At 45.4% G+C, this 19,469-nt stretch overlaps 1 protein-coding gene across 1 annotated transcript; it reads right to left on the bottom strand.

Moving 5' to 3' along the window:
* Positions 1–1,292: 1,292 nt before the first annotated feature.
* On the bottom strand, positions 1,293–17,930 carry MCM10 (minichromosome maintenance 10 replication initiation factor). The gene is made up of 19 exons (XM_058022261.1): positions 17,858–17,930; positions 15,845–16,165; positions 14,979–15,083; positions 14,287–14,421; positions 13,896–14,070; positions 13,055–13,220; positions 11,770–11,937; positions 10,301–10,417; positions 9,088–9,287; positions 8,077–8,177; positions 6,994–7,095; positions 6,777–6,894; positions 6,216–6,444; positions 4,638–4,797; positions 3,853–3,971; positions 2,891–3,004; positions 2,023–2,168; positions 1,771–1,813; positions 1,293–1,376 (listed from the first exon to the last, which is right to left on the bottom strand). The coding sequence occupies exons 1-19, from the start codon at positions 17,928–17,930 to the stop codon at positions 1,293–1,295; spliced, it is 2,676 nt and encodes an 891-aa protein (XP_057878244.1).
* Between the last annotated feature and the right edge of the window lie 1,539 nt (positions 17,931–19,469).

Raw genomic sequence — 19,469 nt, 5'->3', positions numbered from 1 at the left:
GAGGAAGCAACTCATCCTCTTCCTCAGAGCAATACCATGCAGACCCAGGCAGTGTTTGAATCTGTACTCTGTTTATTCTGAATGAGGGATCCACAGGAGACATTGCCATTGCCAAGCAGTGTCACAGTCACTGATGCTGTCCCCTGGCAGTGACACCCCACTCAGGAAATAGTACCAACAGGGACTGAAATCAATGCTGCAGGCAAAGCTGCACCAATAAAAGCACCAACAAGAGATGAGGGCTGCAGGATGCTGAGGTGAATCTGTCCAGTTGCTCTAAATGAACATTCACAGAATTTGCACTTCCAGCCCCTGTGCAAGCAGACAAGAGGCACTGACAAGACCACTGGGACATGTGAGATGTTTAGGGGCACTTTGGTCAAATCACTAAGGTTAGGGGGGGTTTAGGCACTTAAAAATATCCTATGATCCTACTGGGCAGGAAAGGAAAAGGCTCAGGTCCAGGAAAAGCTGGTTAAATGCCCTAGGTTTTCCTTACAATGAAAAATGCCTGTATGGAGACAGCATTTCTCAGGAGCCACCTCTTGGAGGGAGATTTCATCCTGCTTGGTCTGACACAGCTACTTTTACTATTTAATATACCAGAAAAAGGGTAAAAACCTTTAAATATAATCACTCAGCTCTTTAAAACCACTCACAAAGTGGTGCCATATTCATTAAAAAGTTTTTCCAAGTGGGAGCTACAGGTGTAGTGTGGATGGTGCTGGGGGACAGGGAGCTCTGAGTTTCCAGCACAAACACTGCTTGGCCTTGCAGGGCCAAAGCTATTGGGAGGGTTTTGTAACAGGTAAGCCAAGAAGAAACTCAGGATATCAGTTTGACATCTATTTCTAAGGGTTCAGAGTGAGTAATTTTGAAGCCAATGGAGAATGCTCTGTGCCTACAACCCTCCCACACCCCTTTCTGTCCAAGAGCTGAAGACAGGTTGGCATGAACACATCAGGGTATTAATTTCATAAGTGCTTATGGAATCTACAGTCATTCCCATTCATGATGATTTGTCACCTAATAGTGAGGTCACTCTGGTGTTGCTAGCTGGAAAGAACAGGCATGACTGTGCCTTTCACATGAAGTCTTCTGCAGTCAATTAAAAAATACCAAAGTCCAGTATCCATGCAGCAGCCTGGTGGACCCTTGGCAGATGATCTTTTCATCAAAAACTGATTCCCCTACTGATTCATCACTAAAACTTGAATCTTCTTGGCAGTCCAGTATAAATGTGTTTCAGACACAAAAATCCATCCATATGTTAGGGAAAAATCAACTCCAGGTCACTTAAGACTGTTGAGAAATTTTGGTTGTTCTTCTCCTCTTGGTAAAAGTGTTTCTCCACCAATCTTCGGACCTTTTTTCTCCTGGAAACATGAACCATGGAGAAAAGAAGTTAAATGTGTGGTAGGATCTCCCAAACACTTCTCTGGAAGAAATTGTGGTAGGGCTAAATTACCTGACTAAACACTGACAGACCCTCTGGGCACCTTGACATTCTGAATTCTTACAACTCTGTTCAAATGCCGTTTCCCCACGGGTAAATAAAACAAAGCTTTGAGAGCAGAAAGCAAAAAGTAGAATTCCACTATAACCCAGCCTGCAGGCACCTGTGTGTACCTGACAGAATGCAGAGCTGTTGGCTTTGCTGGGAGCTCACAGGGGCACAGAAGCAAAGAGGGGGACAGGGCACAGAAGCAAAGAGGGGACAGAAGTGCCACAGGAAGCAGCCAGAGTGCTGAGGTGCTCACTCACACTCACCTTTAGCATCCCATCTCGCTCCCACTTGAAGAGGCCACAGTTACTGCAAGATGAAGATGGAAGTGAGGATCACTGTGCTGTGCTTGCTACACAGGATGGGGGATCCTAAATTAGCCCCACACCCAGCCCATGCTCCTTGGCACAAGGGATAACATTCCCCTTTTAGGACATGGTTTTGTGACTCACAACAAGTTACTTGTGAAGGGACAGTCCCTAAGTCCCAGTCACTGTTTCATGAGGCTCATTTCTTACCTGCAGGGCTTTTTGGGAAGCCTGTCAAGGGAAATAGCTCTGCTTCCACAAGGACATTTGAAAAATCTCTTGATGGCATCATGCCAGAGGTAGTTGTGGTTATCCTGCACACAGGTCTCCAGAGGCTTGAAATAGGTGTAATTACACTGTCAGGGAGGAGAGAGAGTGGATGAGACCTGTTCTGGGGACTGGCAGCAGCTGAATGTTCAGAGGAAAGCATTCCTGTCTTCTCCCATCCTGAGGAGCCCAGCAGTTGGATCACCACCCCAAGCTTTGTCACTGCCATCCTCCCCTTGCCACCACCCTGTGGTCCTGCTCCCAGCACTTCATGGGACACAAGTCCCTCTGTGCAATCCCAAAACAGGCAGGGAGGGCAGCAAGAGGGAAAGTTCAGCAGGGGCTGAAACTTTGGAAGTGGGAGGGATGCTTCCCTTCCTGTCAGTACATTTGGGACAGTCAGAAAGCTCCACTCCTCTTCCTGATGGCCAAGTCCCTGGAAATGCAGATAGTGAACTCCCACCCAGTGTTAATGTTTTCAAGGACTTTGCTTATGTTTCCATGAAATATGGAGAACTGAGGGTCCTGGTACAAAGCACTTAATGAAGAAACAGAGAAATTCAGGAGAGCAATACCCATGGAACCACTGGCATAAGCACTGAGCTGAGATGTTTGGCACAGCACTGAAGCCTTGCCATGTCTCAGTCACTCTGAGCTGCTCTCAGCAACGGGCATGAGGAACAAAACATCAATCCCTGCCTTGGACCACAGCCAAGAGAGTGGCAGATGGGAGTCTGCAGGATAGACCTGCACCATTTTGTAGGATCCATGTTCCACTCCCCTGCTGGTACCCTGGCTCCCCTTCACTCACTGTTTTACATGTCACAACTCGGCATTTCACTGCTTTAATGTTCCTCATCTTCTCCTCCAGTTCTTCCTTTTTCACCAAGGGCTGAAAGTATTTCTCCTGCAGTTCAGCCTCAACCTGTGGGCACACAAAATGTGCTGTGAGGACACAAAGAGGGGAGAAGCCACTCCATAAATGGCCTTAGGGTAAATTATTATCAGGCCTGCTTGAAGCAGACTGCAGCCTGGGAGCAGAGAAACACAACATCTCCTGTTTCAAACAATCCATTATTGTACACGTGCTGTAGCTCACAGCACTGAAATGCAGAGTGGGAAGGTTTAACAGCAGCAGGAAGTACTGAAATGAGCACTGAGCCATGAGGACAGTGCAGAGAAGTCAGGGAGGCAGATGGAATTAATGGAATGGGTTCTTAGCCAAAATATTACTCCCCAGAAGACCTTCAAACAACTATGACTTGTCAATAAGAGTCCAAGACAAGAGCCCTGTGCCATTGGAGGTGCTGCAACCCTGGAGAAGTGCTCAGCAGAGACTCCCAGGGTGACAAACCCAACCTCTCAGCTCTGCAGGGCACCTGATGGCATTTCACAGCTGACATGAGCCCCAGATGAAGGTGGCAGCTGGCTTTATGTGGCTAAGATGTCAAGTAATGAGGGACAAAACAGGCATGTGGCTCATTTGATTTTAAGGCAGAGGGATTTCTTTGATTACCCACCAATAGGAACCTTCACTGATTCTTCCAAACACAACAATAAAACTGGTGTCAACTGGCAACATGGCCTTACCCTGGCTATGGCAGCAGTGCTGACCTGCAGGCACTGTGCCCTGTGTGCCAGAGACACCCAGCCCTGCTCCTCAGGACATCTGGAGCCTGTGAGATGCTGGGTGTCTGCTTCTAGCTGAAATCATGAGGAGTCCACTCAGCTCCTAGTCCTAAGCTCTCAGTCACAGCTGGATGGAGGCCATACCTCTTTTAGGACATCTGTGTGCTTGGACTTGGCCTTCAGGATTTTCTGGAATTCTTCTGACTCCAGATAGGCCAGCTGCTCACGCCGTTTCTTTAGGGCAGGTTCCAGTTCATCCATTTCTAGAGAGACAAAAAGGTTCAGTCCTACAAAACAAGGCTGTGGTGGCTGAACTTGCTCACTGCAGGAGATTTTGGAAGTCTCAGGTCTCTCAGGCAGATGTTCAGGTCAAACAGCAGCCTTTCATAGTTTGGGAACATGAAAACAAGTTCAAATACAGCTTCAGAAAAAATACAAGTATTTTTTAAAAATAACATTGTATCTTCTTTCAAAGCACTGTACTAGGAATTTTCACATTACTCCCAGGAATGTAAGCAGCGTTCCCTCACTGACTGATGAAGAAACTTTAAAGGGAATTAAACAATTCATCCAAGATCCCACAGTAAATCACCAGCAGGCAAACTCAAGTTCCCACAAAAAAATCAGAAACCTTCCCAGGTGGGAGGGTTCTTGTTGTCCCTTGGTGAAGTCAGCCTTGCACTGCAGATGCTCAAGTGCCAGAAGAAAGAGAACAGAGATGAGCACAGGGAGATATCAGAGATTACATCTCACGCTTTCTCCACAGGGTTAGAGATTTTTTTAGTGTTTCCAACAAACCCTTGAAGTTCCAAACAGACCTGACTTGGCCTCTTTTTAGCACAGCAATTAAATCCTTAACCCACAGCAACTCCTGCTGTGTCAGTAGGACAGAAGCACATTTTTCTGTTCTAGAAGCTAACAGCACATACCACCGTCTGCTTCTGCACCTTGTGGCTGAGCAACATTTTTCTCAACCCTTTCAACAATTTCCAGGACATCCTCAGCATCAGCCCGTTTCCTCTTGGTGCTGTTTGGGTCTGCTCTGGGGAGGATCTGGCCTTTTGCTCGCAGTCGCCGGATGGCAGCCAGCTGGAAAACAGAAAGAGCAGGGAAATGTTTGTGACCTGGCTGGCTCCAGAAAAGCCTGATTCCTGATTCCAGAACTAGCAGAGAAAGGCTGTCAGCTGGGAAAACATCCACTGGCCTGAGCATGGAGCTGCCTGGAGAGAGGCCCAGCAGAATTCCCAACCTTTTGTGATTTCCCAAAGCAGAAATCACCTCTCCACAGGTGTTACCAGGCCTGGTGTCTCTGCAGCTCAGCTTTACCTGCTTCATGTTGGTTTTTCGGTTGTTTAGGTGGCTTGGAAAGGTTTAGGGTGGCTTTGGACAGTTTGGCGCTTTAAAGGACGAGGAGAGACTTCAGATCTTTTCTCTGTCTCAGTGTTTATTAATTGTTTATCTAAAAGATTTTCTCTCAGCCCAACAGAGGTCTGCACAGCAAGCTAGCTATGAGCACACTGAGAGCCCCCGGGGTGGTCACTTATTTTTATACTCGAAGTTACATATACAATATTTATAATTTTTCTCCAATACTTTCTACTTTTATTAACTAGTGCACTTCTAGTAATAACCAATCTCAAAGTGCCAACATCACTACAGAAGATGGAGGCCAAGAAGAAGAAGAAGAAGAACAGGACACGCCCTAATTCTTCTATATTACTTCTTTAGATCTTCTTGTACAGAAATCTTAAACTTTGTGTTTCACACTCTAATTAACTTATCTTTTTACCATTCACCCAGTGAAATCCTCCCATCCTCATACAGGTGTTGTCTCCCGTGCAGGATCAAAGTCCAGCCATCAGACACTTCTGGCAACATTCCAGGACTCCCGAGCCCCCCAAGGGTGGTCTCGGCCACTCTGCACCTCCATCCTGAGGTGCTGAGATCTCACAGCTTCACACATCAGTAAGTTTTTCAGAGAAATCAAATCAAGTGAGATTTCCACATAAATTGATAATAATTAGGAACTAATAGAAAATTTATTACAACTATTCCTTCTCATAGTCCCAGAATGCTAAGACTTTCTCATTATAGCTGGAAAAGTTTCTTTGACAAACAAATGAACATATTTTTACCAAAAAAAGATGCAGTCCATTTTGGCTGGACAACAAAATTATCCAGACTCATGGCACAACACAACTAAACCAGTTGCTTACCCACCTGTCAAACAAAACACCTGCAATACACTGCACTAGCAGTGCCAGAGTTTAGCACTCCAGGGATTTTCAGCACAAATCCCTTCCCTTAAAAGACTGACTGGAGGCAAGATGGCAGCATGGACTTTGGCACTGACAGGTATCCTGTGTGCTGGAATATGGCCAGAGTGATCCCACAAATGAGAAACTTCACTAACACCAGAACTGAGCTGACCAAAGACTCCTCTTCTATCACAAGCCAAATTTCCCTTAACCTCTGTTTAATACTTTAAAGATCCAAAGAGCTGGTACCTTTTTGGCTTCTGCCAAGCTGTCCAGCTTTGGCCTTGGAGGAGGAGACTTGTCAAAGAAGAGGATATCTTCTCCTTCTGAGAAGCCTGTGCCTAGCCTGGGCCTTTGAGGAGTTGACATTTTTGCAGCTTTGGGAAACTCTGCCCCAGGCACTGGGGAATGGAGGGAAGTCTGTTTGGAGGAGGATGGGAGAGCAGGAGTGCTGGCTTTACTTGTGTTCTGGAGAAACCTTGTAAGACAAGAATAATTCATTCAATTAGAGACATAAGTCACAGAGAGAAAGGTATAAGAAACAAACAGGAGGGGATGCAGGCCATGATTTTTTGCTAATTGGCCTTTAACTGCTAAAAGAAACACACAGCAATCTTGGCATTCAGAAGAAAACAAGACTGGTAAAGGACTCACTGGGTCACTGAAATCAAGAGTGACTTGAACAAGACCAATTGTTTTCAAAGCTCAAATCAGAGACAGACATCACACAAAGCTGAGAAGAAGTGAAAACACAGCTATCCTTATGGACACAACAACAGAACCTTCCTGTGAAAACCAGTGTGTGCTTACCGCCTCTGAATCTCTTCAGATCGCTTTTTTCTGGCCTCCAGCAATTTCTGTTTCTGTTGCTTGAGCAGTGCTGAAGCAGAGATAGACTGGAAATCTGCCCCTTGCTTCTTTTCAGCATCTGGGAAAAAATAATAAAGCAAAATCAAAAGGCCACTTTGTTCAGAAGGAGGTAAAGTGATTTTAGGAGTGGGTCTTCCTTCAGGCAAAAGGACAATACCTGTTTTGGTCCAGTGTTTGCAGAGGTTTCGTGCCCCAAAAGTTGGCTGTGCCAGCAGTTCCCTGAACTCTTCAGAACACTGCATGGGTCTCTTTGCTGCACCTGAGTGGGGGAGCAGAAATAGAACAGATTTGACCTGAGGATGGGAAGCAGGCCTGGCTTCTGAGATGTAAACTTGGCTAGGTTGGAAGAAACCCTTGCAGGTCAGCTGAGCACTCCTCAAAGCAAGACCAACCTTTACATTATATTTGGTTGCCCAAGGTCTTGTCATTTGTCACAGACATTTCTATCCCTTCAGCAACTCAATCAAATCCTCACCAGCCCTGGCTGTGTTACTCCCACCATTCCTGTTTTTAGGATCCTGAAGGCTCCACACTTTATCCCTGCAGAATCCAGAGCAGCCAAAAGCTGCTGTGGACATACACTATGATGTCTGAAATGGAGGCAACCAACAGATGGAACTGAAAGATGTAAATGAGTCTAAGTGACACCTAGAACACAGTTTGAATAACCTGTCACCTGCTGTCCAAGGAGCATAAAGAGTGTAATGCTTTACAGAAACAAAACAGAGGCAGGGAAGACTGATGACATGCCAGGGGCTACAAAAGGAACATGCTTTGACACAAAAGAAAAGCACTGGAAACAAGGTGGGTTCTCAGGAGGTTGCCTGCATTGCAGACCTGACTGATTTATACTTAGTATTCCTTAGAAGCTTTCAAGGTGGCAGAAGTAATTTATTTTAATCAAATAAAATAAATCCTCTGATTCAAAGTTCTTAAAACTTCCAATTCCCATTAATCTGGCAAAGATCTTCTGTCACTGTCCAAAGACAGAACAGGAGACTTAATTTGGGGGCACTGATGAAAAAAAGATGCATGAAGCCACACAGTTGCTTATTACATTTGCTTTGAAACTGTGATCTAAAGGGGGAAGAGGAGTTTTGACCAACTGAGGAAGCAAATGACTCCTTCTGCAGCAAAGTGACTGCCAGGTTCAGTTAGTGACTAGAAGGCCCTGGGACACATCTACACATCAAGCTGGAAACATCTAAAGAGTGAAGAGACCACTTGAATAATTGGGTACCAATTTTCTGCCTGGTTTCCTGGACAATTGCATCAGATCCTTTCACGACCAGATTGGAGAGAGTGGTTTGAACCTTCCTTTTTGGCACAGCAGCTGCAGCACTAGAAAGAGGAAACAAATCCAGAATATCAGAGTTTTCCCATACTTAGAGCAAGGACAGAAGACTGAATTCTAGCCCAGTGCTACAACAAAACTTCAGCCACCCTCAAGGACCAGCTGTCTGGTGTTTCTAAGGATGTGAATCTAAATCCAAATTCCAGCATAATGGTTAGGATCTCCCATTTCTCCCTTTGTTGAGATATGTATTTCCTGTGCATTACAGGAAAGCTAAACATAGATCAAAGCTTTGCTTTGCTCACAGGTTGTTCCAGGGATGGAAAGGAGGGTGGAATTGCTTCATTACTGTGGAGTCACATCAGGTGTCAGAGGGCAGTGGTAAGGGAATAAAAGCTGTGTCCAAGCACAGGGCTGGATCCAGCTGTGACTCTTCTTTCCACAGCTGTCTTCATGGGATCTGGATAAAGGACCTGACCCCTGTGAGATGCATACTGATCTTGGTCAGTCCTGTTTCTTCATTAGCCCAGAGTGACACTGTATTATTTCAGCCAGGGAAGACATGAGGAACTACAGAAAACACTGACTCTGGGATTAAATACAGTAAGCCATAAGAAAATACAGTTACAATCTCAAACTCAAATTCTTGGGATCTCAAAGTCCATTAATCTACACAAAGCTGCCTGGCTTCACACCACAGTATTAATGTAGAGGTAAAAACAACCTTTACCACATCTTAGTATCAACTTAAAATTTTCCTGTCAAACAGCAGCTCTGCCACCCTGTGTGGCCAGTAGGATTATGCCAAGTGTGGGGCTTTATTCCTGCTTGGTGAAAGTTAAGGCAAAGGCATTCTCTAAATGAACAGATTCCCTTAGACATAGCTTCAGACTCCCTTCTATATGTAATTCTGGGAAATTCTGTTCAAAAGCAAGGGAAAGAAATGGTTTATCTTACACTGAGGCTGCATATGCTGCTGAAGAGACTCCTCCATAGTAAAACCCATCCTGGCACAGCCTCTCCTTCAAAGTGGGATTTTTCCGAGCGGCTTTTCTGGGAACGCGGCCCCCAGAGAAAGTGGACTGCAGATCTGCCCGCCTCGAGCTGAGCTTCTTGTACTGGGACTGGATGTGGTACTGACAGTATTCACAGTCATTCTGAAAAGAAACAGGAGGAGCCTGTTACACAACACCAGCAGTTACAATTCCCTTCAATCCTCTCACCCATGTGCATCCTGGTATGGCTAAAATGAAGTAACATCTCCACTGTGGTACTCCGGCATTTGATCAACCAAGCAAAAATATGTCCACACTTGAGCAACAAAAAACAAAGCTAAAATTGCCTGTACTAATCACTAGAAACAAACCTGTGCATTAAGGAATTTTAAGGCCATTCCTCAAAGTCAACTCATTTCCCACCCAGGACATCTTGCCTAGATTCTGTACTCTTGACTCTACTCAGTTTTATGTATTGTCTGCATAGACTGCTCCTAAAGTAGGTCTGCAATCACAGTCTTGATTGGCCACAAGTACCTTCTCTAGTTTTCTTCTTCCCAGTTCTTCATTCCTTCATTTTTTCTCCTCCTTCTGATACCCTACTATCTTCAACCCTTCTGACTCAGACAAGGTTCCTTTCAGGTATCACCATAGCCATGAAGTAACATAATGCACAATCCTTTAAACTAGTACAAGTCAGTAATGTCCTAAAAGAAGGATCCCAAAACTTTTTTCTCTCATTTCCAGTGCCCCATATTCAAGTGTAAGTATCCTAACAGTTTGCAGGTATCCTGGACAAGGGAGCTCATTGGGTGAAAATCATTCCAAAAAATAGCCATTCCCCAAAAAAATATTGTGTTGCTTTTCTCTGGATGAGTTTTCTAGTGCAGTGCATGGCAGCTTGCACTGGAGCAAAGGAAAGTGAAAGGGTGTGGCATCATGGGTCAGGACCATCTCCTTTCCCTGCAGCACCAACCTGGCATTTAGGGAAATCCCCTGCACAGTGACAGCACAGACACAGCTCCTCTGGCTTTCATTTCTCACTTTCTCCACCCACTTTAGTTAGTTGCAAGTCAAGATCCAGAAACAAGTAAAAAAGTCAGAGTATCAGTACAAAATCAGCAGCCAGATTTTCACCAACAGCTTAGGAATGCCCCGACCACTGAGATACAGACCAGGTTCACAATCTGTGCACAGGGATCACCATTCTTCTTCCTGGCTTTGCAGGTGCCCATATCCAGAGCTTCTCCCATGAGGAGGATCTTCTGGGGATGGTCAATGGACAGACACACCTAGACAGAAAACAGAACACTCCTGGTTAGACCTCTTTATCACTGGTTTGTCCCTGATCTGGCTCAGTACCTCTGGTACTAACAATGTAGTCTTAAAATGCAGGCCTAGCTTAAGGAAGTGACATGTCCTATTCAGATTGAGAAATTCCTCAGTTAAAAATAAAAAAAATGAATTTATTTCTCACAAAGAGAAGAAAGGCATTAAAGTTCTATGCTCAGAGCCTCAAGAAACCAAAGAACACCTAAGGCAGTTGTAATTGTGCTGTAAATGCTCCTGTGCAGCTCCTTGGCTCTGATACCACCATGACCCCCACATCCAGCAAGGGATGGGAGGAAGAGCTGTACCAGGGCTCTCTGTCCTCCTCCAAATGTCTTGGTCTGATCAAAACTGAGTCCTGTGCAAGAACAGTGTCTGTGCAAGAACAGCTTCACACAACCACATACAACAGGGATTGTGTCTGCAGCCAAGGGACAATTTCAGAAGTCAGTTTTAATGCAGTAATAAATGTGAACATTTTAGCTGGGAAGAGCCATCCTTGACAGTTAAATGCAGCCTCCTATTAAATCTGGTGTGCCTTTCTGCTCACCAACGGGACTATCTACTGCTTATTCATGCTAATTTAAGCAATTATATAGCTTAAAAGACAATTAATGAGAGCCTTAATTTTTCTATTTGGAGAATTTAACATGCAGAACACTACATGATCAGCTACTAGACTGAAATTCCCCTTGACAGAAGTAACTGGAAACAGGTTCCATTCCAGTGCAATTAAAAATATATTAATTTATTAGCAAAATGAAGCCATCTTAAATGTTCTGCATGTTCTGCATTTATAAATAATCAATTAAGCAAGTGAACTACTATGTATCAGCTGACATATATTTACATAACACATTGTTTGTTTAATAAATCAAATATTGCTGCCTCTCTGTTGTGATTTTTGAACCAGAAACATTTTGAAAACATATCTCATGCTTGAATTGGAAGAGAGAAAATGTGCTTCCCCACCTTTTTCAGCTTTGAGAGACCTCTGGACTGAAATAGGTGTTACACTGAAGTAGCTGAATAAACTGAAATGAAAATACACTCTCTATATTTGTGGAAGAGCCAACTGCTATCAAGAGCAGATTAAAAATGGAATAAACTCTGGGTTTAAATGCTTAATAGGACTTCTTGAAGTTCAGTCTCCCAGGAGGCCAGGAGCAGATGTGCACCATGCAATGCAATTCAAACTGTTGGGCAGACTGCTGCAATTTCAACCTGAAGATGCGCTATAAAGTGAAATCTCAGCCAAATACGAAAAGGTTCAGCTATAGGTTTTTATCTACAGCTGAATGAAAAATCCTCTCACCTCATCTGAGCCTTCTTTAGGTTTCATGGGGTTGGCATTGAGCAGGCCAACGACTGTGCCTTGCTCAGTCTTCCAGTGCTCCTTGTGGACCTCGCCGAAGAGGAAGAGCGAGACGCACTCGTTGAGGTCGCGCAGGTCGTTGAGCCGCCAGATGCTGAAGGTCCTGCCCTGGAACAGCACAGACATCCCCTTTCCTTCCAGCTGTGCTGCACACACTGCCTGGGTCCCCTCTGGCTGCTTCTTTTAAACAGATACTCTGGCTTCCCCCTCCCAAGGTTTTCATGATTTAGAAAAGCACAATTTGTAACCTCAGTAGAGCTTAGGTACAGTATCTCCAGCCATCCATGTTGTCAGTTCTGAGGTTCCTAAAGGCCAAAATAGCAAATAATTCTGCTGCTACCCTACCAACCTTTCTGATATCAAACTGGGCAGCACACTTGTTTGTTGAATAAAGAGGTTTTTACCCCACTAAACACACAAAACCATGGCATATCCAGATCTGTTTCATCAATTACTTTCTACAGGACACAAACAATACTGGATGAAACCAGACAAGCCAAGATCTTTACTACAGAAGTTTTCCATTAACTACATTGTGGAAACCCAGAATACTGGGAATATCTCTGTCTGCTCTGGGGTGCCCTGATCACCAGGGGAGCCCTGACTTTGACCCTCATTCATGGAGAAAGTTTCCCAGACTTCAAGGTAGACTGGAATCCACAAAAGTGTGCAATAGATTATAGAGAGCAGTGTAGGTGTATCACTTGGTGAGAAATTGAGGTTTTGTGATTTTTAGTATGTAGTGGATGGAAGCAAGATGGAGGGCACAGGGTGTCATCCTGGGTTTCTTCTTCGTGCTTCTTCTTCCTCCTTCTCCATGGGTTTGGGTGGCATTTTGTAATTGGGCAGGAAAGTCCCCATTGTGGGCTCTGTGGGATCAGTTATTGGGGTAAAGGGTAAAATAATTTGGTGTCAGCTCTTAGTTGGATAGCTTAGCTTTAAAAGACCTTGTAACAAGAGATTGTTGGCCATTTTGTGCCTTCTAATGAAAAGGTGCCCAACTCACAGCAGTGAGACTGTTTTACTGGTAAGAAACAATAAACAGCTGAGTCTGAACATGAACTGCCATCTCAAGTGCTTTCAATCCAGACCCAGAGGAACCCACAACTGGGACCCCCGCACTTCATGAAGTTGGCTGATTAAGTTGAAGATCTAGGAAAGTTCCTCAGGAAACACAACCAGCATTTCACTTGAACTGAGCAAGGGATACAATGAAGTTACTTACATTATTTGCACTCTGAGGAGTGACCTTCTTCACTATGACTCCAAATGTTACCCAGTCTATTTCCTCCAGATTCTCAGTAGCAAGCTTGTTCTTCAGCTGAGACAGTCGGATGAGTTTCCTGTTGGCCATTTTCCTGTCCATTTCCGCTGAAGACACCCGGGGTTTTCTACATCCAGTGAAAGAGGTAAAAGACAGCACATCCATTGGCACCAATGCACAGTGAAAACCAACCAGCACTTCCCTGGGGAGACATCATCTTCCTGCAAAACACCTCTGTGCCTTGCTTCACCCTGAGGTCACTTGAAATAAAACCCCCCATATCAGAAAGCTACTGATAACACTGCACTGCAACTCAGCCCCAAGCCTACATGAACTCTGCTCATTTCAGACTAACCAGGAATGGCTGACTGAGCTGGGAATGCAGCTCTGGTCCTCTGGTGAGGACACCGTGAGGATTCAGAGTCCTCTTGTGGCCACACTGAGTATAGGAATGGTGAGTGGCTCCTGAGGCTTCTGTGTGCAGCAAAACCTGGCTCAACTGAAGTTCAGCTGGGCTTTGCACATGGCCACTGCTTCCCTGCCACTGAGGATATCCCAGGGAAGGCAGTGCTAATGAAATTAGAGCTTTTCTGTTAGAAAAGAGCAGAGGTGAAAACAGAAACATGGTACTGAGCCAAAAGTCACTGTTACATGATTACTGATTACCAGCCAGTGCTGTGGCTTTGTGTTACATCCCTTCATGACAAGTGACTAATCTGACATGGTTAACATATACATGGTGTTTTCTTTGCCTTTACTGGAGGGGTTGTCCCCAGATAGGGCTCAGAGCTGGGCTGCTGACCTTAATCTCAGTCCTGAGAAGGTTTCTACAGACACTGGCTGTGTGGTTGTGCTGGAGCATGCAGGCACCTGAGGAGTCTTCTCTCTGGCCACCTTACTGGGGGTGTTCCCCACAGCAGACTGGAGAGGCTGGAATGCCAGACTGAGGACTTGCCGTGGAGGAGGAATCTTGTTCTCTTGTTAAAGAAGAAAAAAAGGCATAGCTCTCATTACAAAGAATGAAATAATTAACTTATTAATTAATTAACAAGCTCTCTGGCACTGTGACCAGACCACTCCTGGTACACTGGGTAGTGCAACACTGTCCTGGATGTGTCCACACCACTGCTGGGAACTGTAAGTTTTTGACAGAAGCTCAGTGGCTTTAGTAAAAGGTAGACTGGGAATGGTACCTGCTGAGGTTGCTTTTGATTTCTGCCTTCCTTGCTTGGCTGGTGGTAAAGGATTGCCCAGCTGGGCTGAGAAGCATGGTGACTCTTGCAGCTTCTGAACTTTCCTTTCCTTTAAGGGTGGACAGGGAGATTTACCTGGCCAAGGGAACAAAAAACCTATGAGACCTCAGGATTTGCACTTAGACTCTAAGCACTGCTCCGAACTATGTAATTCCTGAATAACAAGTCCAAGTCAGTGCCCCACATTGAAACCTTTCAGCTGAAGTTATCAGCTGAAATAGTGCCAAAGACTCTTCCCCAGGACAGCTTAAGACTTTGGATGTCACTGCAACCTCAAAGCTGTGGAAAGTAGAAACATCCCCTGCTTTGCAAACTGTTGCAGCAATCTTTCCATGAAGTTTCATTACTACATCCAGCACACTCTAGCAACAAACACAGCTGCATATACTGGGTGTGCCAACATCTGCCAGTAAAAAGGGACTGGAGCACTTTGTCATGAAACCTGCCCAATGCAGAATTAACCCATGATGCAGAGACCAAAACTGATTTCATCTGTAGCTGTGTGGGAACACACCAGATCACCACTCCTCCTTGCTTCTTAGTGCCTGCTTCAGGATTACTTTAAGTGTCCTGCCTGTAAACTCACATGGGTAAGCCAATAAATCATAAATCCATTTAATTAGTTTCATTACCAGGGGTTTTCTTCTCAGGGCCTGAACTGGATTGCTGCCCAAGAGCAGTCTTCTGCAACTGCTCCTGTAACGTCTTCATCTGCTCTTGCAATTTTCTCAGCTCAGCTAGGAAAGAAAGGAGAAGAAAAAGGATAATAATGAAGACAGCAGGAAGCCATTGCACACAGGGATTTATGAGATCCCTGGAAGTCTGGCAGTTTTACTGCATCATGGAAACTTAAATGAAGACTTGAGTCATAATGCAGATTTACTTGATTCTACATAGCTCATAGTGAAGGCAAACTTTTCTATGGAACCTGGAGCTGGGTCCTCTCATAAAAACATTTTACTTAATTGTGGTGTGTTCCTTCCCACGTTGAATAAAACTTTTCTGCTCACCATGAGACAATTTAAATGGCTGATGATTGCACTCCTTAGCATAAAGTACTTCCTTATCTAATCAAAAACACAGCCTGGACACAGGAAAGCTCTGCTTCCATACTGGTGGGGCAGAACCTCCTGGCAATAATCCTGGGGGGGAAGGGACTGGTGTGCTGGTGAAAGATGCCAGGATGATATCTGATGCCCCAAAGACTGAGGCAATACTGCTCTGCATCAGACAAGGCACAGGTAACCTTCCCTGTGCTACTCAGCACAGCTCTCTCAGTCTCCCTGGCTTATTTAGTCCTCTGTCTTTCTTTTGGGAAAACAGGTTTGGTGAGTTTGGCCACTGGGTGCTGAAAAGTGAACTTAGAAACTTTCACAAGGCCTTTCAGTATTTCCTCTCCAGCCCTCATCAGGAAGGGGCAGGCCATACCTCCTGCCCTCTAGCTCTCTAGAGACAGAATATATCAAACAAAACAGATCAAAGATGCTGTTGCAGAAACCTTGCAGTTCTTCATTGGTTTTCTCCTTTGCCTGACTGGGAGCTGAAGTGGGGACAGCTTTCTCTGCCTCCTCCTCTTCCACCAGGTCCTCTACATCTCCAAACAGCATAGCCAAGTTCTCCTTCTGCTCATCAGTCGTGCTGTCCTCAGCATCAGCCTCCTCGGTGTAGGATGCATCATCTTCTGCATCAAAGAGCTCATCGTACTCATCTGGTTCTCCATCCTCATCCTCGGGAGCATCTTCCTCCTCAGGAGAATTCCCCTCCTCAGGTGCTTCATTTTCTTCCAGAAGAGAAGCCAGCAGATCCAAGTCATCATCACCTAAGGCAAAAATCAGAGTTATTTCTGTCAAGTGAAAGAAAATCTGCTAAGGAAAAAACGTCCAAGACACCTTGATTACAAGCTAATGACAACTGAAACTAAATCAGAGCAGCAAGCAGCATTAAAAAAAACAACACATTTCAGGTTTAACTAAAGGCATCTAGAGCAGCTTCTGGCTGTGAGGCCAGATGGAAATGTAGTTGCAGATGCTCTCAGCTCGTGGCACAGGCTGGCAAGTCAGCAGAAAACTTGCCAGCTGCTCAGCACTGCCTTTTCCTCCTCTGCAGTTCCTCAAACAGCAGCTGCTGTTCCACTGAAAAGCCTGGAACCTGTAAACATGTAGCCAACAGAGACAATCATGTGGCTTTTGCCAAAGGAAGGAGAAGAGGGATATGCAAGGCAGGCAACAAAGCATCTTACAGGTTACAGTGTGCTCCTGGAAAAACGAGGAGAACAAAGAAATAGGGAGAAAAATGGAGAAGAGATAAGTACAGAGAGAGGAATGTGACAGAGCAGGAATGAAAATCTGAGCAAACCAAGAAACTGATTTAGCCTTTGCTGATGAGGAAAACACCAAACCAGGGAAGGCAAAGAGCAGCCTAACAGAAAAGTGACAATAAAGAAAGCAAGAGGCAACCTCAAAGGACTCAGCAAATAAACTCAGTGGAGTGTTAATTCCTTTGCTAAAAGCCTCGCTAGGTTTTCTGAACACCTGAACTTATTAGCTAACAGGCTGATAAGAAGAAAAGTTTCCCAGCCAAAGGAAGAGAATTTTCTCCCTTACCGTCCATAGTTTCACCAGGATTTCTTCAAGAGCTCCTCAAGGCAAAAATATTCTGTTATGAGAAGAATGTACATGTTAAAGTATATATGCCTTATCTAGAAATATATATTGTTATCGTGCTCAGGCTCCTTATTTGGCAACTTGCAATCTTACAGCTTGGTTTTGTTTAGAGCCACAGATGAGAACTCCACTCAATTTAAAACCCTCACATACATTTTCTACATCAAAACTCTGACCCATGCTGAACCCGCTGCAGTGTAAGGACACTACTTTTATATAAAAAAGCCCATTACAGACACAGAATTTAAGAAATGCCTATTACATTCTCATAGTAATAACCATTTCCACCTCACCCAATTACACTGAGTACATCATAATTACAACTAGCATTTAACTAGTTATTAAAGTCTAACAGTTGTTATTCTCAAAGCGTTTCTCCCAGCTTCTCCATAGGTCCGTGAAAAAATAAATCAGCACGGCCGGACATGAATGGGCCAGGGAAGCTTGGCTAACAAAGATGGGATATCCACGGAGGTCAAATGAGTCAAAAACCCAAACTCGAACTATGCTTACAGACCTTCCTGCTGCAGAATCTTTTGTTTCGCCCGCTTTTGATAGTTTCCTCATGCTCCAAAATATTCATTTGCAGCAACACTGCTTAACCCGCGCGAGCAGGGAAGGCCGGTGACCACTGCGGACCCCGCGCTTTTTCCCTCACGGTTCCCTCCTCGCTCGGCCGCCTCCCTCACCCAGAACCTCGACCTCCTGTGGGGCTCCCTCCCCCGGGGCTCCCCGACCCTCGGCTCAGGCTCCGTACCCTGGTATCTCTCCGTGTGCCCCGGGATGGCTCCGTGTGCCCGGGGATCGCCGCCTGCCCCGGGATGGCTCCGCTCTCCCGCTCCCCTCACGCTCCCCGCTCACCGCCGCGCCCGCCGCCAGTACCCGCCAGAATTCGGAGCGGCCCCACCCCTTCCCGCGCATGCGCGCTCACGCCATCTTTAGTGCTGGCAGCGGCGGCGTTGCCGGCGCCATCTTGGCTGTGGGCGGGCGGAGGGGAAGGGGCGAGCGCCCCCTGAGGGAGGCGATGGCGGCGTGGGGATCCCAGAATCGATGGGATTGGAAAAGTCCTATCGAGTCCAACCTATAAGAGATCACTACCTGTCAGCTAGATCACGGCACTGACTGCCGTGTCCAGACTTTCCTTAAACATTTGCAGGGACGGTCACTCCAATGTGGAACCATCCTTTCTGTGAAGATATTGCTCCCACTGTCCAACCTAAACCTGCCCTGGTGCAGCTTGAGGCCACGTCCTCTCATCCTGTAACCTGGGAGAGGAGCCCGACACCCACCCGGCTACACCATCCTGTCAGGGAGGTGCAGAAAGTGAAAAGGTCCCCCTGAACCTCCTTTTCCCCAGGCTGAGCCCCCTCAGCTGCTCCTCCTCAGCCTTGTGCTCCAGTCCCATTGCCCTTCTCTGGGCACTCTCCAGCCCCTCAATGCCCTTCCTGAGCTGAGAGGCCACAACTGGGCACAGCACTTGAGATGTGGCCACACCAATGCCCACAATAAAGGGAAGAATCACAGCCCTGCTCGTGCTGACACATTATTCCTGATCCAGGCTCTGGGTAAGCCCATTTGGCTGCAGAGCTGCCTGTGTCTGGGCAGAGTGGCCTCAGGAGGGGTCACAGCAGGTGCCATCCTCATCTGGACAACCTAAACAATGTCAACACTTGTTTTACACCCTCAAATTCAATCCTGGTTATTGTCACGTGCAGTGGACAAAATTTTGTAGGTTGGTCAGTTTTTCTTTGGTAGAACTGTAATTCTGTGAACAATAGTTCTGAGGATGTACAAGCTCATTGCTGGACTGCACTAAGTAATGACAGCAAAAAATAATCTTCCCTGTAGCATGAACAGGTTTCAGTGTATTGTGGCTTTATTCCTTGCAGTTCCATGCCCCTCCTGATTTGTGCTATTAGACCTGCTCTTTTATCTTTCTGTGAAGACCTATTTCACCTAATGCCCATGTTTTCCTCTTAGCACCCCTGTGCTAACATCCCCTCTCTCTGAAACCTCCTCAGATGATTCATTTTGATTTGACAAATGCATTAGTTATTCCTTCTTCAGCCTTTCACACTGATTTTCTGTGTTTTCATTAAGGTTAATACTTCTCAGATGAAATCAGCTCTATTATTCTGTTAGTTTGCTTCTGGCCTAGTAGCATTTCCATCAGATTTTGATCATTGCAGAATCTGTAACTGTCACAACTCCCATAATAAAACAGGATTCAGGGTAAAAAAGAAAACCCTATAAATCCTACTGTCAAAAGGAACCAGTTAAAAGCCAGTAAGATATTGCATCTACTTGTAATTGATGAAGAAGGTTGCAACAAGGCTGATAAATACCTACTCACAACAGTCAGCTCTTGTGTTACCTGAAATTATGGATGAAGCTATAGATGAGCTATAACAGGAAATAAGAATCCAGAGTCTAAAAGTGATAATTAAAACAACAGTGACA

Source organism: Melospiza georgiana, chromosome 4 (assembly GCF_028018845.1).
Source record: "Melospiza georgiana isolate bMelGeo1 chromosome 4, bMelGeo1.pri, whole genome shotgun sequence".
Taxonomy (NCBI): Eukaryota; Metazoa; Chordata; class Aves; order Passeriformes; family Passerellidae; genus Melospiza; species Melospiza georgiana.
This window is presented reverse-complemented; position numbering and strand designations above follow the sequence as displayed.